General features: G+C 60.6%; 1 protein-coding gene across 3 annotated transcripts in view; it reads left to right on the top strand.

Annotated features, from left to right (window-relative positions):
* Nucleotides 1–22,031, top strand: part of SLC39A14 (solute carrier family 39 member 14) — a 45,856-nt gene that overhangs the window by 11,882 nt on the left and 11,943 nt on the right. For 2 of the 3 annotated variants that reach the window (XM_051836780.2, XM_070047324.1), the window contains exons 2-4: nucleotides 18,023–18,301; nucleotides 19,894–20,080; nucleotides 21,410–21,579. In XM_051836780.2, the coding sequence (XP_051692740.1) occupies nucleotides 18,023–18,301; nucleotides 19,894–20,080; nucleotides 21,410–21,579 (636 nt within the window). The remainder of the gene's footprint in view (nucleotides 1–18,022; nucleotides 18,302–19,893; nucleotides 20,081–21,409; nucleotides 21,580–22,031) is intronic. The other variant, XM_051836781.2, reaches the window with a different exon arrangement.

The raw sequence follows: 22,031 nt of genomic DNA, 5'->3' as shown, positions 1-22,031 counted from the left end.
ATTGGAAGGGGAGCAGCCAGGACTCGAACTAGGGCTCCAGTGTGGGATGCCGGTGTTGCAGGCAGCAGCTTAACCCGCTGCACCACACCACCACTGGCCCCGGGCACTGTGTCTTAATGAGATTGTTGAGAACATCGTACGAAGTAACACAGAGATACCACTTGGAAAGCAAGCGCAGACACAGCCGTGAATCCCAGCAACTCGTGTGGAGAGCAACCGAAAATTCAGGAGGTAAAGACGGTGTCCAAGTGGCGCTCCTGCCCCGAGGCGCCTGGAGGAACCCAGTTGTCTGAAAATTCCATTTTCATTTTATTTGAAAGACAGAGATCTTCCGTACAGTGGTCCACTCCTTAAAGCCCGCCACAGTCAGGGCTGGGCTGAGCGGAGGCCAGGAGCCAGGAACCCCATCAGGGTCTCCCCTGTGGGCGGCAGAGCCCCGAGCCCTGGAACCATCGCCTGCTGCCGCCCAGGGTGCGTGCACGTGAGCTGGGAGCTGGATGGGGTGAGCAGCGAGCCGGTGGTGGAAGGCCCCTCTCCCTCTGACTCCCTGTCTCGGTGTCTCTCTCAGAGTTTAACACTTGTGTCAACAATACCCATTGACTTAAGCTAAAGGGCAAATTACTAATTAGCGGCAGTATTAGGACACGCGCCCAAAGGTCACGCAGGGAACTGTTAAGAAACAGATCGAATGTGGCTCTGCAAGATTAGGCCGAGCATAGAAGAAGAAACGGGAACGCTGATTAAAGGAACAGCAGGTTAGCGGAGACAGAGCGGGAGTGGTGTATGTTCACGTTCCCCACGGGGGAGGATCTCGGCACACAGGTGCTCACAGAGAGCAGGCGCGGGGAGTGAGACTGCGGAAGAAGGGGGCAGCAGCCCCCGCCCCACCCCCGCCCCAGGGGTTGCTGGGCTGTCCTCTGGCCGGGGCAGGCGAGAGGTGGAACTGAGTGCCCTCCCTGGAAACTCAGGAGGAGGAAGGGGCGGCCCTGCACTGTGCGAAGAGGGAAGCTGGCTGGCGGGGCTGTGGGGCCCTCCGTCGCCCTGTCCTGGAAGCTGGTCCCCAGGGACTGTGTTTTCTCGGAGCACAGAGCGTGAGGGCGTGGGGGACCAGTGGAGCCACACTGGCCCACAGGGGAGGCTGGCCCTGCCCCCGCTGCGGGGAGACGAGGCCCCGGCTGGGGCCCCAGCGTCCCTCCCTCCCACTGCCCCCAGGCCCATGTGACATCCCCGTGTGCCTACCTCTGTCTCGCTGTTGACCGTTTCCCCCATGTTGGACACTGTCCACGTGACAGGCTGGGCGGGTGTCCAGGGTGCCGGGTCCCGGGGTTGTTTCCAGGGGCAGCAAGCCACGGCTGTTCCAGCCATCTGCTTTCCCAGAAAGGTGCAGAAAGTACAAAGTCATCCACTCCCCCAGGCTGGGCCGCTGACCAGAGCTTGCCCGTGGGCCCGTCGGGGCAGCCAGCTGCCTGCCCCCCGCCTCGGCCGCCCTCACACAGCCACAGATGCTGCGCACAGGGGTCTCCCACGGCAGAGGCCTTGGCTGCCAGCGAAGCCCGGGTGTGCGGCCCAGTCACTGGGCCGGCGGCCGTGACTTGGTTCCTCTCCCATCCCTCCCTCTTCTCGGCAGCCTCGCTCCAGCCCCCTCCCCGAGCGCTGCAGGGTGTGTGCCGTTGGCTGGGTGCTAGGACGGCGAGACTCAGAGTTTCCATGAGCAGAAATTCTAGAAACGGCCCGTATGCCTGCGTTTCCCTCTTTCTTCCCCTCCGGCTAAAAGGGAAAATGTTCTTTTGGCAGGATCATCCGGTGGGTTCCGCCCTCAAGGCCTTTGTCCTCGGGCTGTGGGAAGCGAGACTGCCTGCCCGCCTCCCCCCACTACTTTGCTCTTGGACCCCCCCCCCAACACACACACCGCCAGCACCACCACTGCCACTTTGTGTCCTGTTTTGATTTCCGGCTCCCTGCCAGCTGTGTGGCCCTCTGGGGTCTCCGGGTCTCTTGAAATGACGCCGTGTCACTCAGAGCTCGCCTGGGCGCGGACACCACGGTGCCCTTCTTAGCCCGACTGTGTGTGAATGGGACACGTGTTCTCAGTGGCTCGCTTTGGGGACTGATGATGGACCAGGGCTATTGAATTTATTTTATTTATTTGAAAGAGTTACAGAGAGAGGTAGAGACACAGAGAGAGGTCTTCCATCCTCTGGTTCACTCCCCAGTTGGCTGCAACAGCCAGATCTGATCCAAAAGCCAGGAGCCAGGAGCCTCTTCTGGGTCTCCCACGCGGGTGCAGGGGCCCAAGCACTTGGGCCATCCTCTACTGCTTTCCCAGGCCACAGCAGGGGGCTGGATCGGAAGAGGAGCAGCCGGGACTTGAACCAGCACCCATATGGGATGCCAGCACTTCAGGCCAGGGCTTTAACCCACTGCACTAGAGCACCGGCCTGGAAGAGGGCTGTTCTACACCAAGGTGCATGCTCAGAGGCCGGCATATTAGGATTCTGAGCCAGCTGGGCAAGGGCGTCTTTGTGTGGGAGCTGTCGTCTGAACTGAGCCTGTTGTGAAGATCCAGGGCGAGAGGGCGCAGCACGTGCAAAGGCCGTGGGGTCAGGACAAGCCTGATGCAGTGAAGCAAGGGCAGGGAGCCTTTTGCTTTCTGCCCGAGGCCATTTTGCATATTTATGACGTCATTGCAAAATTATCAGCTGGGAGATCAGCCTGCCCAGTGATTCCACGGCCCCAGCCCTACAGTAAAGGGATCAGATCAGACCCTGGGCGTGCACAGGGGTCAGCAGGAGCGAGGTGGGGGGTTGGGAAGGGGGAGGGTGGCCGTGGGCCAGGCCAGGTGATTCGATTCCACGTTGGCCCGGAAGCCACTGGAAGTGCTGAGGTCAGAAGTGTACACATCAGACCCCGGGCCCGGCGTGTGTGATGCCACGAGGTGGCAGGAGCTGCGGGGCAAAGCCGGGCGGCCACGGGGACTTGACTTCACCGAGTGACGCGACGCCTCCTCCCCCGGCGTGCCCTGGGCGGCCCGCGGTTCTCCAGGACGGCCGCTTCACCATGTAGTGTCCTGGGACATCTTCCCGGAGGGGAGGTTTGGAAGGATGAGCAGCGGCCGGAGGCGCTGTCACCGGCGGCTGGGGACGTGCTTCCGGCTGGTGGCCCCGGCGCCCGTGTTCCGCCCGCGGGCCTTGGGCTGCCTGCTCTAGGTGTCCTGATTGTGGATGGTGCTGCAGTAAGAATTCTGCCGTCTTTTCTTTCTGCTCTCGTTTGGGGTTGGAAGCCACGCAGGGCGGGTCCCAGCCGTGAGTGGAAATTAATCCAGCACCCGCTCTGTACAGCAATCCGCTGCCCACTGCGGGGTCGCGGCGCCTGCAAGGGTCTAAGCCTTTAAGTCCGGTGAGAATGTTGATCCCTTTCTAACAGGGGCCAGCGGGCAAGTGGGAATGCCAGCGGGGAAGGTGCCGGCTGCCGCACCAGGGCCACCAGAGGCTGCTTCCCCTGAGCATGGGGGGGGGGGGGGCTTGGCTGCAGGGTCCTGTGCCGCCTGTGCTGCAGCTGAGCGCTGGGAGCTGACCCAGACACAGGCAGAGGTTCTTGGTCTGCGCGCTCCCCTTTGCGCCTCCTGGACAGAGGGCGCTGTGCCCGCGGCCCTCCCTGGTGCCTCCCTGGCCGGGTCCGGCGCAGGCATTGGGTACTGCAGCGAGGGGAGGGTGATGCTGCCTGCACCCTCAGGCAGCCAGTGCTTCCCAAGGCCCTGCCAGGCTCACAGGGCTAGAAGGAAACAGCCAACGACATTAACTGAAGCAGACAGCAGAAAGCTCGTGGGATATGGAAGTCATTGTGGTGCAGAGAATGTTCTTGGAAAGCCATGCGTTTTTTTAAAAAAGATTTATTTACGTATGTATTTGAAAGTCCGAGTAAGAGAGTGAAGTCTTCCATCCGTTGGTTCACTCCCCAAGTGGCTGCAATGGCCGGAGCTGGGCCGATCCAAAGCCAGGAGCTTCTTCCGGGTCTTCCATGCAGGTACAGAGGCCCCAAGCTCTTGGGCCATCCTCCACTGCTTTCCCAGGCAGGGAGCTGGATTGGAAGCGGAGCAGCATGACAGGGAGAGCCCCGGAGGGTGGGAACGCCTCCCGGGGGTGGGGGTGCTGGTGAGCTCTACTGGCCTCCCCTGCGCAGGCCCCTCACCTCCTGGGAGGACTCCATCCGGCTTCCGAGTCCTAGCTGGGTGGAACGTTCTGGAAGGTGCCAAGGGCCCACACAAGAGAACAGTGGCCAGGGAGGATGGGGGTGGTGCAGGGGCCTCAGGGGACCACTGACCGCCGGCCAGAGGCGCACAGGTGTGTTATGGGGAGGGAGCAGGGTCCCTGTGATGTGATGACAGCCAGGGGACGGGCGGGCTGCAGCTGGTTGTCCACGGGAGCCTGGGATTGGAGGAAGCAGGATGGTGTGGTTTAAGATGAGCCCGCCTCAAGGCCGCAGTGGGGGCGGGAGGGTGGGCTTGGCCTCAGTGACCTTGGCCAGAGAGCATGTGTGGGAGGGAGAGCGGGGACCTGTGATTCATGAGTGTGGTTGCACCGCCCACCCCTGCTGCCACCTCTCTCGGCCGAGAGGAAAATTCGGGCTTTTCCTCTCTTTCATTTTTTCCCAACGAGGATGGGGCTCCGTATTAGCCAGCTGGTACCTGTTTGTGGTTACCACTGCCTTGTCCCAGCTGCTCCACTTCCCATCCCGCTCCCTGCTGATCTCCTGGGAAAGCAGTGGAAGATGGCCCAAGTCCTTGGGCCCCTGCACCCTCGTGGGAGACCCAGATGAAGCTCCTGGCTTCGGCCTGGCCCAGCCCTGGCCATTGTGGCCATCTGGGGAGTGACCCAGAGGACGGGAGGTCCCTTTTTCTATTTCTCTGTCTCCCTCTGCAATCTGACTTCCAAATAAATAAATACTCTTTAGAAAGAGAGCAGTCGGGAGCCCCGGCAGCAGCCCCCGCCCAGGAGCTGACCTGGGTGAGTGGGGGGATGGTGGTTCCTTTTTTTACTCCAGGCTCCTGTCATGCATGAAGACAAACATGCTGACATAAATACGGCACACACACACACACACACACATACACATGAGCAGGGGTGGGGGAGGGGAGGCAGGACACCTGGCAGCCCCTGGAGCCCCATCCCCCGCTTGGGTCCTGGTGATGCAGGTGCATACCAGAGAAGCAGGCGTTCTGATTGACAGGTGGGCGGATGGGATTACACCTGGGGGCCCCTGGCTTCCAGCTCAGCCAGCCTAAACCAGCTTCCTGCCCCTGGACCCCAGGGCAGAAGGAAGCCTGCTCTGCCCTCCCCCCAGCCCAGGGGCTTCAGGGTCCTTCCGACCCCCCCCCCGGCGGTGTTCAAAGCAGAACAGCAGCAGCCCCCGCCCCAGAGAGTGGGGTTGTGGTACCCCGGGGCAAGAGGCCCTGGTGGGGGGCCCACAGAGAGCTGGGAGGTGGTTGGTGGTGGCAGGGCCCTGTTTTTGTTTGTTTTAAATGTGTCTCTGAAAAGCAGACCCAGACAGACACCTGCCGTCTGCTGCCCCACCTCAGATGCCCACGCCAGGCCCGGGCCGAGCCCCTAGCACCATCCCGGCCTCCCACGTGGCTGACCGGGAGCCGTCGCCCACTGCCTCCTGGGCTGGGCACGCGCAGGAAGCAGAGCCGGGACGTGAACCCGAGCCCTCCGCTGTGGGATGTCGGTGTCCAGGTGTCATCTTTTTTTTTTTATTTTTATTTTTTTGACAGGCAGAGTGGACAGTGAGAGAGACAGAGAGAAAGGTCTTCCTTTTCTGTTGGTTCACCCTCCAATGGCCGCTGCGGCCGGCGCACTGTGCTGATCCGAAGCCAGGAGCCAGGTGCCTCTCCTAGTCTCCCATGGGGCACAGGGCCCAAGTACTTGGGCCATCCTCCACTGCACTCCTGGGCCACAGCAGAGAGCTGGCCTGGAAGAGGGGCAACTGGGACAGAATCCGGCACTCTGACCGGGACTAGAACCCGGTGTGCTGGTGCTGCAAGGCGGAGGATTAGCCTAGTGAGCCGCGGCGCCGGCCCAGGTGTCATCTTCGCGGCCACACCGAATGCTCCAGGGACAGGCCGTCGGCCTCCGCCTGTGGGAAGCTCCTGGGCGCCCTTTTCCTGGGGGGCCTGGGGGACCCCCACTCTGCTGGTGGGAGCGGGGCTGATGGAGCAGCATCTCCTGGGTATGCCCGGGCTCCCGGATGCTCCCCCCGCCCACCCAGCTCTGCGACGTGAGTTTTGGAAGCAGCCCGCGGGGCGCTTAGCCAACAGTTTCTCATCGGTTCCTCTGACGCGTCTCTGAGCCACTTCTTGCCCCGTACAGAATCCCCTTCTGCTAACACGGCAGGCTGATCCCTGGCCTGTCCGTCACCGTGGGGTCACGGCGCTGGCCGGGTGCGCGTGGAGCTGCTTGCATTTCCTGCCGCAGCCTGTGCGTTGCAGCCCTGCTGCCGAGGGTGATCCCGGAAGGCTGTGAATGTTTGTTGAATGAATGAAGTCTTGGACGAGCTTTAGAAGTCTGGTGGGTGTAAGCCAGCGTTCCCTTCCTGTAGTGTAGATGGAACCCCAGATAAGGGAGGCATTTAGAGGAGAGGGAGTAACGAGTGGTCGTGACTTTAGCAGAAATTCTCAGCTCCTGGCCCCTTGTGTGCCCAGCGCTTCGCCAGTCCCATGCTGGGGGCAGGGGTCGGGAACCCTAGTTGGGGAAGCCCCTGGGGGAGAAGCCCCTGGGAATCCAAGGCAGTGGGACAGAAGTGCTGAAAGAGTAGTCCAAGAGGACTTCCTGGAAGTGGAGGTAACTGGGCAGATGAGCAGATTCAGGGATTGTCCGAAGACAGGGAGCCAGGAAGGAGCTGAGCTGAAGGGGTGCACTGTGCACCTTCCTAGCCCTGACTCACTGGCCAGAGCACCCCAGTGAGGCCGCCTGCCTCGCGGTCTGGTGCGGGAAGCCGGCCCATTGGCAGGTTAGCAGCAGGCTCTACCTGAACCCGGGTCTACCTGAGTCGTGGCAGGTTAGCGGTAGGCCCTAGCTGGAACCCAGGTCTGCCTGAGTCGTCCTACCATCTGCTGGTTCGGCCGCTAGGTCGTGTTTCTCGTTTATTTATTTGACCCTGGGTGACAAGGCAGGGAGTGTGGTGTCAGGTAGGCGACCGCCGTGGTGGACGTGAGCACTGGCCTGACAAGCGAGTGACGGCAGGACAACAGGTCAGACTTTTGCAACCGGGCATCTGGGACGTGATGTGTGAATAATGTGCATGCCGCTGACCCTGGCCTTGGCTTCTGCTGGGGTGGGGACCTGGCTGCTGGCCTCCCTGGCCGCCCCCTGCCGGTCCCATGGGTGGTCCAGGCAGGGCTGTCCGTGGGGAACGTGCTGCTGCAGTGCGCCCCCTGGTGGCGGCCCCTGGGCCTGGCAGGCGGTCGGGGCTCAGCGTGGGGCTAAGGAAGCCATCCCAGGCCCTGGCCACAGTCTCTCTGGGGCGCTGACCCACGGCGGGAGCTCAGTAAACAGTGGCCGAGGAGCTGCAGGCACCGGTTCTAATTTTGTTCCCTGCTTCTGGGTCAGCTGGGATTTTCTTGTTTTGATTGAAGTCGCCCCGTCCTCGCAGCAACAGAGGGAGGTGTCACGGGGGGGGGGGGATGGAGGGACAGGGAGTGTTAAGTAGGCTGCCACCACCCCTGTCAGCACCACCTCTGGAAATTGCACACCCTGGGTGGCCTCTGGCGGTGCCAGAGCCCCAGGCTGAGGTCGTGGGGGTGGGAGCTGGGAGGCGAGAACCAGAACGTGTCCTTTTAGGGTATGGCGGTTAGGTGGGAGGGCAGGAGGGGGCAGGGCGAGTGCCAGGGTGCCCGCAGGCTGAGGGGTGCACTTTGCTTGGGTGCAGGTCCCACCCTCAGGGGCGTTCCCGAGCAGTGGGACAGCCCAAGCCGCAGGAGCTCCGCGGCGCCCTCCAGGGGCCCCTAATTATAGGGGAGGGCGGTGGGGAGGGTGGTGTCTGACCGGGAGTGTGTAGAGCAGAGGAGGCGCCTGGAGGGCTTCAGTGCTGAGATGCCTTCGCGATCGCTCCTGCGAGCGCTGGGTTTTGTGCCGTATTTAGAAAGCTTCTGCCTAGGCCGGCGCCGTGGCTCACTAGGCTAATCCTCCGCCTGCGGCACTGGCACCCTGGGTTCTAGTCCTGGTTGGGGTACTGGATTCTGTCCCGGTTGCTCCTCTTCCAGTCCAGCTCTCTGCTGTGGCCCGGGAAGGCAGTGGAGGATGGCCCAAGTGCTTGGGCCCTATACCCGCATGGGAGACCAGGAGGAAGCACCTGGCTCCTGGCTTCGGATCGGTGCAGTGCGCCGGCCATAGCGGCCATTGGGGGGTGAACCAATGGTAAAGCAAGACCTTTCTCTCTGTCTCTCTCTCTCACTGTCTCTGCCTGTCTTGATTATAAAAATAATCCCCCGGCTTGTTGTGTGCCCATGGTGAGTGCCACAGCTGGGCCCGGTGAGGGCCTGAAAGGGAGTGGACAAAGAGCCCCGGACACCAGGAGCCACCCTGGCCCGGTTTTCTCCTGGCTGACGTGGGCACAGGTACTGACCGTGGAGAAACAGGTGCAAATACTCCTACATGTAAGGCAGGACTCCGTCTCTCTGGACATTAGAAAAGAAGAAAGTAAAGGTAAAGAAATTAATCACTAAGTTTTTAAGGAAATGTGTTTCCTACCAAAGAGAATTTCCCAAGACTCCAGTAAATAGCTTGTGAATCAGATCTATAATTAACTTATTTCCGTCTTAGAATCTGTTGACTCGGGAAAAATGAGAACATAGGAATTCTAAGTTTTTTTTTAAGATTTATTTATTTATTTGAAAGTCAGAGTTACGCAGAGAGAGGAGAGGCAGGGAGAGAGACAGAGACAGAGAGAGGTCTTCCATCCACTGGTTGACTCCCCAATTGGCCGCAACGGCCAGAGCTGCACTAATCCAAAGCCAGGAGCCAGGAGCTTCTTCGGGGTCTCCCACATGGGTGTAGGGGCCCAAGGACTTGGGTCATCTTTTACTGCTTTCCCAGGCCATAGCAGAGAGCTGGATCGGAAGTGGAGCAGCCAGGTCTCAAACCGGCACCCACATGGGATGCTGGCACTGCAGGCGGCGGCTTTACCCACTACACCACAGTGCCAGCCCCAGAATTCTCACTTGTTCCCCCAAGTCCGATGGTGTTCATTGTATCATCACATGGCTCATTTTTAAACAGTAGGATCGTGTCCTGTGATGTATCCCTGAACGCTCTCTGTTTATTTGTGATTTGTTACTTGGCATTGTGACAAGGCGGCAAGTGACACGTGCACCCTGGATCCCAGTGCCTGGTTCAAGGCTTGGCGGTCCTGCTTCTGACATGGCTTCCGGCTGACGCACACCCTGGGAAGGCAGGGACTGTGGCCAAGTGCCTGGCCCTGCCACTCCACTGGGGGACCAGGATGGAGCTCCTGACCCCTGGCTTTGGCCTGGCCCGGGCCTGGCTGCTGCCGCCACCTGGGAAGTGAACCAGCAGACAGAGGCTCTCTGAATGTCTGTCTGTCTGTCTGTCTGCCCTTTCTCTCTGCCTTTCAGGTAAATCCTTAGGCGTTGATGCTTATCCGAGCCCTCTTACTGTGACATGTCACTGTGCTGTGGCCCCCTCACACTCAGGAATTGCTGCCCGTTGTCCTTGCCAAATGGCCCGCTGTCCTGGCCCCTGTAGTCTTTCTCTCGGAGCTGTGTAGACGCGCCTGGATTCTCCTGTAACCTACGTGTGTTCCCCGGGAGCGGGGGCAGGAGGGCGCCTGAATCTTCCTCCACTTTCAAGTGGGCGTGCTTCACAGCCTTCCTGTGAGATCTTCAGGGGCAAAAGGGTTTCTTCTGGTTGCCTAAAATCCTGTGTTTTCAAGCTCTGTTTAAAAGGCAGAGCAACACAGAGAGAGAGAGAGAGAGAAAGAGGCGGGGCGGCGGGGACGGGGGAGAGGAGAGAGGTCTCCCGTGGGCTGCTTCCCTCCCCAAGTTGCCACAGTGAAGCCGGGACCCTGGAACCCCATCTGGGTCTCCCGTCTGGGTGCAGGGGCCCAAGTAGCCGGGCCGTCCTCTGCCGCCTTCCCGTGTGCATAGCTGGGAGCTGGGTTGGAACCGGAGCAGTGTTACACCGTGTCGTGCGTGACACCAGCCGCCAAGGTCCTGCCGTGTGCCTGCAGCTGAACTCGAGGCAGTGGCGCAGAAGTGACATCGGGGCCGGAGCCTGTGCTTCACTCGCCATGGGACAGCTTGGCCAGTTACCCCGGGACTCCGCTCCCATTCCCGTCTGGAACCCCTGCTGTCCTGTGGGCATCCTCCTTTTTTTTTTTTCTTTTTGATTGATTTATTTGAAAGGCAGAGCTTACAGAGAGGAGACACACGCACGCACACAGACACACACACACGTGCGCACACAGACAGCCCTTGTATCTGCTGGTTCTCTCCCCAAATGGCTGCAACAGCCGCAGCTGGGCCAGACGGCAGCCAGGAGCCAGGAACTCCATCCAGGTCTCCACATGGGTGCAGGGGTCCAAGCACTTGGGCCACCTTCCTCTGCTGTCCCAGGCACATTTTCGGGGAGCTGGATAGGAAGAGGAGCAGCCGGGACTGGAACTGGAGCCCATAGGGACGCTGGCATCGCAGGCAGCGGCTTTACCCGCTCTGCCGAACGCCAGCCCCTCTGCTTGCTCTTGGAGTTAGGGCTTTTCTGTGTGCGCTCCCTGCAGCTCTTCTCAACGTCTCCTTTGCCAGGATTTGCATTCTGAGTTAGCGCAGAGTTTGCCCCGTTCGCATAGCGATGAGTTCTACTCCTGCGATTCCTGGCGTTGCGATCTCCTGGTCCAGTTAAAGTCTGATAACTCACCCTGCCATAGGGGGGGTGGCTGCCGGTCCACCTGCTGTTGGCTGTGCTGTAGCTGGCGCCTGAGCCCCTGTGCGTGCGCCATGGGCTCCTGCCCACCTACGGGAGTGAGTGCCCCAGGCCGGCGTGCACGGTGCAGGGCAGGGGCGGGACTGCAGTAGCGCCCCCGGATTTGGGAGGTATGTCTGTCTCTGCCCTGGAGCCCTGTTTCCCTCCCGGGGTGTCAGCCCAGCGCTCCTCAGTGGGATATTATAAAGAGCGGGTGGCAGCCTGCCTCTTGCCAGCTCTGCTGACCTCTGCGGATTCGGTGAGCTCTGCTCCATTCCTTGGGCTTGTGGGGGCTTGTGGGGGCGGGTGGGGGTGGGTGGGGGCGGGGCAGAGCGGCTCCTCCCTTTCTTGGCCTCAGTGGATCTGATGCCGCCTGTTTCTGCTTGGCTGCTGCTGCTGTGTTTGGGGCTGGCTTTTTTACTATCTTTTGTTTTTTTTTTTTTTTTTTTTTTTTTTTTTTTTTTTTTTTTTTTGACAGGCAGAGTGGACAGTGAGAGAGAGAGAGACAGAGAGAAAGGTCTTCCTTTGCCGTTGGTTCACCCTCCAATGGCCGTCGCGGCCGGCGCGCTGCGGCCAGCGCACCGCGCTGATCCGATGGCAGGAGCCAGGAGCCAGGTGCTTTTCCTGGTCTCCCATGGGGTGCAGGGCCCAAGCACCTGGGCCATCCTCCACTGCACTCCCTGGCCACAGCAGAGGGCTGGCCTGGAAGAGGGGCAACCGGGACAGAATCCGGCGCCCCGACCGGGACTAGAACCCGGTGTGCCGGCGCCGCTAGGCGGAGGATTAGCCTAGTGAGCCGCGGCGCCGGCCTTTTACTATCTTTTGTTTGTTTGTTTAAAAACTTATTTGAGGTGCCGGCACTATGGCTCAGCAGGTAAATGCCCTGGCCTGGGGTACCGGCATCCCATATGGGTGCCGGTTCGAGACCCGGCTGCTCCACTTCTGATCTGGCTCTCTGCTGTGGCCTGGGAAAGCAGTAGAAGATGGCCCAAGTCCTTGGGCCCCTGCACCTGCGTGAGAGACCCGGGGGAAGCTCCTGGCTCCTGGCTTCGGATTAGCGCAGCTCCGGCCATTGCTGCCATCTAGAGAGTGAACCATCAGATGGAAGACCTCTCTCTCTCTGTCTCTCCTCTCTCTGTGTGACTGACTTTCAAATAAATAAATCTTTATTTATTTATTTATTAAAGATTTATTTATTTGAGAGTCAAAGCTACAGAGAAAGAGAGACACACAGAGAGCTCTTTCGTCTGCCGGATCACTCCCCAGGTGGCCACAATGGCCAGAGCTGGGCCAGGCTGAAGCCAGAATCCTGGAACCCTATTCCCACGTGGGTGCAGGGGCCCAAGCCCTTGGGCCATTTTCTGCTGCTTTTCCAGGCCCATTAGCAGGGAGCTGGATCAGAAGTGGAGCAGCCAGGACTCGAACCGATGCCCATACGGGATGCCGGCACTGCAGGCAATGGCTTTACCTGCTACGCTACAGCGCCAGCCCCAACTATCATTTTGTTGTTGTTTGCTATCAGGGGAAGAAAAATTGTGCTGCCATTTCAATTCTCTGTATTAACTCAGGAATCTTTATTTCTGTACAGCGTTTCAACATAGTTTCTCTTTTATAATATTAAAAAAAAAACTTTGTGGGTTTCTCTTTTTTCAAACTAAAGAAACCCCCTGGAGCCAGCACTGTGGCACAGCGGTTTGAGCTGCCAGCTGCGATGCCGGCATCCCACATGGGCACCGGTTCCAGTCCCAGCTGCTCCATTTCCGGTCCAGCTCCCTGCTAGCACGCCTGGGAGGGCAGCCTAAGATGGCGCGAGTGCTGGGCCCCTGCATCCCCGTGGAGACCAGGGTAGAGTTCCTGGCTCCTGGCTTCTGCCTGCCCAGCCCTGGCTGTTGGGGCCACTTGGGGGGTGAACCAGCAGATGGAAGACCTCTCTCTCTCTCTGTAACTCTGCCTTTCAAATAAATAAATCAGAGAGAAAGAAGGAAAGAACCTGACTCGGTGGAGTCACACCCCGAGGCCTACCAGCGCCAGTGTCCACACTTGCTGGGGGCCAGCAGCCCGTGACCTCCCAGCACCTCTGCCTTGCACCCTGGAGCCCGGCCCGTCTGCTCTCTGCGGGCGTGCGGGCTTGTCCTGCTCTCACGCACGCTCTGAAATGCCCTGAGCTCGCCCACAGCCGCCGGTTGCTGCTGTTTGGCCCGTGTTGACCTCGAGTGGGGGTGTCCCCCGCGGGAGATGCGTTTCCTCTCAGGCAGATATGAGGGCTGCCAGCCGGGAGGCAGCCCCGAGAGGGTGGCGGGCTCTGCCTTGCTGTGGTTGCCTGGGTGGGTGACGTCAGGGCTCTGGACGCTGTGCTGAAGCCCCAGGCGCCTGAGTTCCCACCTGCTGGGTCACTCTCCAAATGCCTGCAGCAGCCGGGGCCAGACCCGGGGAGGGGTGGGGGATGCGATCGGGGACTCCCAGGGAGGGGTGGGGGACACGATTGGGGTCTCCCAGGGGGAGGGGGTGGGGGACGCGATGGAGGTCTCCCAGGGGGAGAGGTGGGGGACGCGATGGGGGTCTCCCAGGGAGGGATGGGGGACGCGATCGGGGTCTCCCAGGGGGAGGGGTGGGGGACGCGATCGGGGTCTCCCAGGGGGAGGGGTGGGGGACGCGATCAGGGACTCCCAGGGAGGGGTGGGGGACACGATCGGGGTCTCCCAGGGAGGGGTGGGGGACACGATCGGGGTCTCCCAGGGGGAGGGGTGGGGGATGCGATCGGGGTCTCCCAGGGGGAGGGGTGGGGGACGCGATCGGGGACTCCCAGGGAGGGGTGGGGGACACGATCGGGGTCTCCCAGGGGGAGGGGGTGGGGGACGCGATGGGGGTCTCCCAGGGAGGGGTGGGGGACGCGGTCGGGGACTCCCACGTCGGTGGCAGGAACTGTCACCTGAGCCATCACCCTGGCCTCCCGGGGTCTGCGTTAGTAGGAAGCTGGAGTTGGGCCGGAAGCGGGACTCAAACCCGGGCTCGGAGTGGGCGTCTCAGCTGCTAAGCTAAACGCCTCCGCCCCGTGGGCCCCCTTGATGCATAGGTTTCAGGCTTTACTTGCTCCAAAACAAATGTGTCTTTTAACTGGTTGTGCCCAAGAACTTGAGAAAGCTCCGTCGTGGAGGACGATAAAGCGTGCCCACGGAGCGGCCGCGCTGCGTCTCAGAGATGTTGCTGGACCAGGGAAGGAGGGGCGGGGGAGACAGCAGAGCCGTGCGCCAGCCTTCGGGATGGCACGAAGCTTCTGGGCCGCCACAGAGGGTTCCAGAACGGCCACTTCCCGCTCACGTCTCCTGCGTCTCGCGTCCCGGCCGAGGCGCCTGGCTGACCGACCCCAGGCACTGAAATCATTGACTATGTGGTTGCCAGGCAAGTGAACGGGGGCTGAGAGGCTGTGGCTTGTCTCGGGCAGGCAGAGCCTGTCCCTGAGAGCGGGCAACACACCGACCCCTTGTCCTCCTGCTCCCCTGGGGGACGGATGGACGGACACCCCTGTAGCTGGGCTTCCTCCCGCAGCACGGCCCCGCCCTCCCAGCTAAGGACGCTTTCTGCTTCCCTCCTCCAGAGAATCCTCTGTAAACTTTTCCCATCTAAGAATAACTTGTAGTTACACACACACACACACACACACACACACACACACACACAAGCTCCCTGGTGCAGAGAGCTCCCGTTCTTGCCTGCCAAGAGGCAGGCCCAGCTGGCCCCGAGCCGTGCTCAGCGGCGGCCTGACCTCTCTGCACCAGGCCTCCTTGGGCCTCTGGCTGTGGACAGACTGTGTCTCGCCTTGGCGCCTGGCGGCGTGGGTTCACATCTCCAGTGCTTGGCCCGGGTGTCCGACGTCGCCCGGTGCGCTGACTCGCACGCCTTCCCGCCCCGAGCGGCTCCTTTTCTGGCTTTGCTGCTTGCTGGCTGTGGGTTCTGTGTCGCGGTCTCCACGTCGGTCGGCTGGGGACGGGGTCCCCGCCTGCCCCGAAGGAACCAAGGGGTGCGTGGGCGCCGCGAGGGCTGCACTGGGCACGTGGCAGCTGCCGTCCACCGTCTCCTGGCCTCTCCTCTCCTGAGCCCACACCCGCCTTCTTCCCCTTGTCGGCGGGCTCGCAGCCGGGCCAGGTGGTCATCTTCACCCAATATCCAGCCTGCCTTCCCCCCCCCCCCCCCCCCCGCTGGAACTTCTGCGTTTTGCTGGGATTTGAGCTCCGCGAGTCCCAAGGACTTCTACACACCCTGCAGCTGGCAGGTGCCCGGTCCAGCTGCTGTGTGACCCGGGCTGCCCCATCGCAGCACCGTTTGATCTCTGTGAGGTCCATGCGTGTCCCCTGCGCGTGTCCCTAAAGCCCCAGATGTCCCCAGATGGACACGTTGCAGGAGTGGCTTTCTGTGACGGGTGCGCCTCTCACTCATGGCTTGGTGTCTGGGCCGAGAGAGTCGAAGTTGAGGGCACCCAGCTAAGCGTAGGTCTCACAATGATTACAGCCGGACCTTGTTGGATGCTTTCTATGGCTCATCGCTTATGCCATTAACTCCTCACAGTTATGCCATGGCTGCCCGTTTTGTAGATGAGAAGACTGAGGTAGAGAGCGGCTCAGGAACCTGCTAAAGGGCATGGAGAGCTGCCTGGCTGCTCTGGCTGTTTCTAGAATGTGGACTTTGGGGAAATAACTTAGAAAACAACAGAGACAGGATTCGGGCAAGCCTGCTGTTACAGCTTTCCTGGTTTGCTTTGTTTTAATATTTATTTATTTATTTGAAAGAGAGAGAGAGAAAGAGAGACCGATCTTCCTTCTTCTGGTTCACACCCCGGGTGGCCTCTGTGGCCACAGCCAGCGCTGGGCCAGCCCAAAGCCAGGAGTTAGGAGCTTCATCCAGGTCTCCTAGGCTGGTGCAGGGGCCCAAGCACTTGGGTCACCTAGTCACCCGCCACTGCTTCCCCAGGCCCAGTAGCAGCCTGCCAGAGCAGAAGTGGAGCAGCCAGGACTTGAACTAGCGCCCGTATAGGATGCCTGTGCCGCTGGTAGGAGCTTAATCTGTACCCCCGCACCTGCTCCTGAATGTTGATGTTTGAAAACATTTTATTTGAGAGACAGAGGAAGGGAAAGAGTTAAAGGGATATCCCGTCTGCTGGCTTGCTCTCCACATGTCTGTGATGGGCAGAGCTCAGCCCAGACCACGGGAGGGTGATAAGAATCCAACTACTTGAGTGTCACCTGCTGCCTTCCGGAGTCTGGTTATCAGGAACCTGGAATGGGGAGCCCCACCAGGAGCGAGCCTGGCACTGCAGAGTGTGGTGTGGCTGTGTTTTCCACTTCCATAGTATTTCTGTTAGCACACAACTTCCCAGAAGTTGTCGGTTCAGTGGCAATGGCTTGTTCTCATGCTAAGTCTTAGTAAGGTAAGGTGCGACATCTAAAAATGTATTCTGCTGGAAACAGCAAAGTGGTGTTCGCCGCGTGTGAAAAACGTATGTTCTCAATGCCATAGCGAGGCTGAGGAGTTTCTTCATGCTTGTTCACGAATGCACACGGGATGAAGTGAACCTTGGTCACATGTGCCGGCGTACCCTGGTGCCAGCCTGGACTTTGGTTTGGAGAACATCAGACATGCAGAGAGCAGCCCCAGGACCGTATGAGGCCCTGTCCGCTCGTCCCTGGGTCTCAGCAGCGGCCCTGCGTGCACCCCTCCCCCTTTATTACGTGTCAGCAGATCCCGTGCCTGATCCCGTGCCTGATTCCGTATCTTTATGAGGCTGACTCACGGCTCCTGTGCTTCCCTCCCTAATGATCCCAGTATCTCTACAAGATAAAGGCGTGACAAGATGATAACCACGTCTGTTTAATTTTAAATGTGGTCAAACCAGCCGAGTTTGCCTTTGGATTACTTTTCACTTTTTAAACGTTTATTTATGTGAAAGACAGAGATCTTCTATCTGCTGGTTCACTCCTCAAATGGCCACAACAGGTGGGGCTGGGCCAGGCCAAAGCCAGAAGCCAGGAACATTCCATCCTAGTCTCCCATGAGGATGGCAGTGGCCCAAGTCCTTGGGCCGTCTTCTGCTGCCTCCCCAGGTACATTTGCAGGAAGCTGGATCAGAAGTGGGGCAGCCGGGTTGAGCTCATGCTTGTATGGGATGCTGGCCTCACAGGCAGGGGCTTAACCCACTGCACTGCAACACTAGTCCCTAATTTTAATCTTTGTAAAGATTTGTTCGTTACTGACTTGAAAGAGTGGTGGGAGAGAGGGAGCAGACAGGGAAAGAGATCTCTTTTTTTTTTTTTTTTTTAAATTTTTTTTGACAGGCAGAGTGGACAGTGAGAGAGAGAGACAGAGAGAAAGGTCTTCTTTTGCCGTTGGTTCACCCTCCAATGGCCGCCGCGGCTGGCGCACCGCGCTGATCCGATGGCAGGAGCCAGGTGCTTCTCCTGGTCTCCCATGCGGGTGCAGGGCCCAAGCACTTGGGCCATCCTCCACTGCCTTCCTGGGCACAGCAGAGAGCTGGCCTGGAAGAGGAGCAACCGGGACAGAATCCGGCGCCCTGGTGTGCCAGTGCTGCAAGGCAGAGGATTAGCCTAGTGAGCCATGGCGCCGGCCCGGGAAAGAGATCTCTTCACTAATTCATTCTCCAGATGGCCACAATGGCCAGGGCTGGGTCAGACTGCATGAAGCCAGGAGCCAGGAGCTCTATCCGGGGCTCAAGCACTTGGGCCGTCTTCTACTGAGTTTTCCAGGCACGTTGGCTGGAGCTGGATCAGAAACAGAGTGGCTGGGATTCGAACAGGCGTCCACGTGGGATGCTGGCACCAGAAATGAGGCAGGCACCTACTTTGCTTTTCTCCTTTGCAGAGAAAGGTTTCTCTCAAAGGCCAGGCAGGGGAAATAGAGAAGTGGCCTCCGTCTAAGAGAGAGAGAGAGAGAGAGAGCGAGCGAGCGCCCTCGTGCTTGGAGCGGGGCTCACGGGCCAGGCACGGCTGGCAGGAGACGGGGACGGGAGGGGCCTCACCTTCTCCGGCTTTGTGCCCTTGCAGGTGCATATGGCCACCATGAAGCTGCTGCGCCCAGTCCTCCCTGGCTACTTCCTGCTGACCCTGCTGGGCCTGTGGAGAGCCGCCCCCGAGGCCCACGCCGCGGCCACCGCCACGCCGGCCATCAGTGCCGCCTCTTTCCTGCAAGACCTCATGGACCGCTATGGCAAGGGGGACAGCCTCACCCTGCTGCAGCTGACGACCCTGATGAACAACCTGCATGTGGGAGTGGACCGGGAGAACGCGACCCAGCCCCCGCAGGGGCGCGGGAACCTCTCCACGGTAAGGCGCGCTCTGGGGCTGCAGCTGGGCTGGGTCCGGGATGGCTGAGCGGCATGGCGTGGGTTGAGAGGGGGCAGGTGGGTCTTGGGCCAAGTGCGAGTCCCGAAGGCTGGCCGTGAAGCCGGGGGCTCAGCTGTGCTGGGAGTACTTGGAGCTCCGGGACACCCTCTGTGCTCCGTCCTGGGTGCACCTTGCAGTCTGTCCAGGGGCAGGTGTGTATTAGCTACCTCCTTCCGTGACCTAAACTACCTGAGAGGGGCGCCCCGTGAGGGAAGGAGGTCTCACTGCAGCTCACCCTTCGGGAGGTCCACAGATGAAGGTGGTGCATGGTGGGCGGCCTCCTCCCAGGTCATGGGGCTCCACCCAGCAACCCAATGCAGTCCCCTTGCTTCCCGAAGGCCCCGCCTTCAGATACTTCAAAGTGGGTGGAGCCTCCGGCATTAATCCATTGGCCCTTGACCTAAGACTTCGGCACTTTTGGACTGCTGGGGTGGGGGAAGCCAAATCCTATTCAAACCCTAAGTGGCACGGGGCGGGCACTGAGTCCCACGGTGAGCTCCCGGAGGGACTGGCAGAGAACGGAGGGAAGCCGGTCTTTGGCTCCTGGCTCTGGGCTGGTTCTCCCGGATCACCGAGCTCACGGCTCCGCAGAGTCCAGGCCGCCTGTGGCAGCCACACGCACGCCAGGCAGCAGAGTCTGTGCCTCAGCCCTGCTCCCTGTGCCCTGTGCACGGTGTTGTGAGGGGGAGGGGAGGGCTGAGGACCCAAGGAGTTCACTGTCAGGGCAGCATGAGCAGCAGAGAGCAAGGCCAGCCGGGCTTGGACCGAAGCCTGGCGTTGTGGGTTGTGCAGTACCCATGGGATGCAGACAGGAGAGCAGGGGATGCGTGCGTGTTGGAGCCGTTGGAGACTGTTCAGGGAGGAGGTCTCCAGGGCTGTACCTTGAGGCTGTTGGCAAGAGGATGGACCATGCGAGGCTCAGGGTGCGTGTGTGTGTGCACGTGTGTGTGCACACGTGCATGTGTGTGCGTGTGTGTGTGTGGTGGGTCAGAGACCATGTGAAGCTCAGGGGTGTGTATGTGTGTGTGTATGTGTGTGTGTGTGTGGCGGGTCAGAGCCTGGCCTAGAGTCTCAGGGCCTGCCTTGGTGGCGGCTGCAGCCTGAGGCCCCCGAGGTCCAGCCCTCGGCTCTCTGGGCACGCGCATGTGTGCGGCTGCGCCTACAGGGCCAACCCTCGGCAGCAGCTCAGGCAGAACCAGCTCCGGAGAGGGCTGCTGAATATGTGGATCAAGTCTGATCAGAATAGAGCTGCAGTTTCCCAGGAGTGCCACGTGGGGGCACGCCCACCACGCCTCCCAGGGGGTGGAGAATCCGGCATCTGCATCATGCAGCCAGGCGAGGCTGCGGCCAAGTCGGTATCGTCACCTAGGCAGATAGCACGGTGTTTTCCCGAAACCATACCCAGATCGCGGTGGCCAGGATGGAGTTGTTCTCACTGCCCCCCGGGCAGCCGATGACCGCTGGGTGTGCTTGGCCCGGGCGAGCGGCCCCCGCGGGTTCTGAGAGGCCTCCGGCCGCCCCTTCTCGTGCAGTGCTTCAGCTCCTGGGACCTGTTTGCTGCCCACAACCTCAGCGAGCAGTCCCGCATCGGGAGGCGCGAGCTCCAGGAGTTCTGCCCCACGGTGCTGCAGCAGCTGGATTCCCGCGCCTGCACCTCCGAGAACCAGGGGAACAAGGAGGACGAGCAGACGGCAGAGGGCGGGCCGAGCGCCGTGGAAGGTGAGCCAGGCGGGCGGCGCCGCACGCTGGACCCCTGCTGCGGAGGGGCACGGCGGCCCTGCGGGGTCTCGTGTTGGCAGAACTGGTCTAGTGCTGTGCGAGGGTCCTGGGTGGGTGTCGAGAACGTTCACCGCAAGACTTGCCCCCCAGCCTGAGGATGCCTTTTTTTTTTTTTTTGGTCTATTTTTCTTTTTTGCTTTTTTTTTTTTTTTTTTTTTTTGGACAGGCAGAGTGGACAGTGAGAGAGAGAGACAGAGAGAAAGGTCTTCCTTTGCCGTTGGTTCACCCTCCAATGGCTGCCGCGGTTGGCGCGCTGCGGCCAGCGCACCGCGCTGATCCGATGGCAAGAGCCAGGAGCCAGGTGCTTTTCCTGGTCTCCCATGGGGTGCAGGGCCCAAGCACCTGGGCCATCCTCCACTGCACTCCCTGGCCACAGCAGAGAGCTGGCCTGGAAGAGGGGCAACCGGGACAGAATCCGGCGCCCCGACCGGGACTAGAACCCGGTGTGCCGGCGCCGCTAGGCGGAGGATTAGCCTAGTGAGCCGCGGCGCCGGCCTCTTTTTTGCTTTTTTTGTTAAGCCACAAAGGGGCTAACGCGGGGCCGGTGCTGTGGTACAGTGGGAACAGTCGCCGCCTGTGGCACCAGCATCCGGTGTGAACACCGGTTCAAGTCCCGGCTGCTCCACTTCCCATCCAGCTCCCTGCTAATGCTCCTGGGGAAGCAGCAGAGGATGACCCGGGTGCCTGGGCCCCTGCACCCACGTGGGAGACCCAGATGAAGCTCCTGGCTCCTGGTTTCAGCCTGGCCCAGCCCCAGCCACTGTGGCCATTTGAGGAGTGAAGCAGGTGGATGAAAGATCTCTCGCTCACCCCCCACCCCACTTCTGCCTTTCCAATGAATAAATTAATAAATCTTTAAGGAAAAAAAAGAAGGAGGGAGTGGGACTCACACCTCGGTCTCAAAAGAAAAACTTGGAGCTCGCATCCCTGGGTTCACTCCCCAGATGCCCAGAGAGGCCGGGCGTGGGCAGTGGCCCGGTTACTTGAGCCATCACCCTTGCCTACCAGAGACTGTGTTCACAGGGAGCTGGATATGGAGTGGAGCTGGGATTCGAACCCAGGCACTCTGGTCACCGGGTGCCGGTCTCATCCCAACTGCCAGGCCAAATGCCCGCCCAGTGGCTTCTCAGTGCAGCCCCTGAGCCGTCGTGGTGTGTGCTGGGGCTGCGTCATCCCCAGCCCCAGCGTCCCCTGCACCCTCCCGCAGGCCCCGGGCCACGGCGGCCGCCCTCGGTAACGGAGGCCCCGTGTGTTCTTGTTCCTCCGCAGTGTGGGGCTTCGGGTTCCTCAGTGTCTCACTGATTAACCTGGCCTCTCTCCTGGGAGTCCTCGTCCTGCCGTGCACGGAGCGGGTGTTTTTCAGCCGCGTGCTCACTTACTTCATCGCGCTGTCCATTGGAACGCTGCTCTCTAACGCGCTCTTCCAGCTCATCCCAGAGGTGCAGTAGATCAGCCCCCCTGCGCCCGGCGCCGCCCCCCACCCCGGACCTCCGGGGCCTTCTCTCACTGCTCCGGGCACTGGGGTCAGATGCAAGGCTCTGAGCTGGGTGCAAGTCCCGCCCCTCCCATGCCGGGCAGCTCCCGGTCTCCCCGCACTGCACCGTGGGTGTGGGTCTCAGGGCAGCCCCGAGGCGTTCTCCGCCTGCAGTGAGGTGGGAGGAGGTGCCGTGAGCTGTGGGCACACACAGAATTGGCCTGGACAAGGGCTGTCCTTTGTGACTCCCCCTCCCCCCCAGCCACACTGGCGGGGCTTTTTGGCCAGGCCTGGACAAAGAAGCTCACAGATGCCCAGAGGCGAGAGGGGCGGGCCCCGAGGCCCCCAGGTCTTGCATCTTGAGTTTCCTGCTGCGGCTGACTTCCTGGTGCCCTTCCTGGACTGTTTTTGAAAAGT

The sequence above is a fragment of the Oryctolagus cuniculus genome, chromosome 8 (genome assembly GCF_964237555.1).
Source record: "Oryctolagus cuniculus chromosome 8, mOryCun1.1, whole genome shotgun sequence".
Lineage (NCBI taxonomy): Eukaryota > Metazoa > Chordata > Mammalia > Lagomorpha > Leporidae > Oryctolagus > Oryctolagus cuniculus.
Note: the sequence above shows the minus strand (reverse complement) of the source record. Positions and strands in the feature narration are given on the sequence as shown.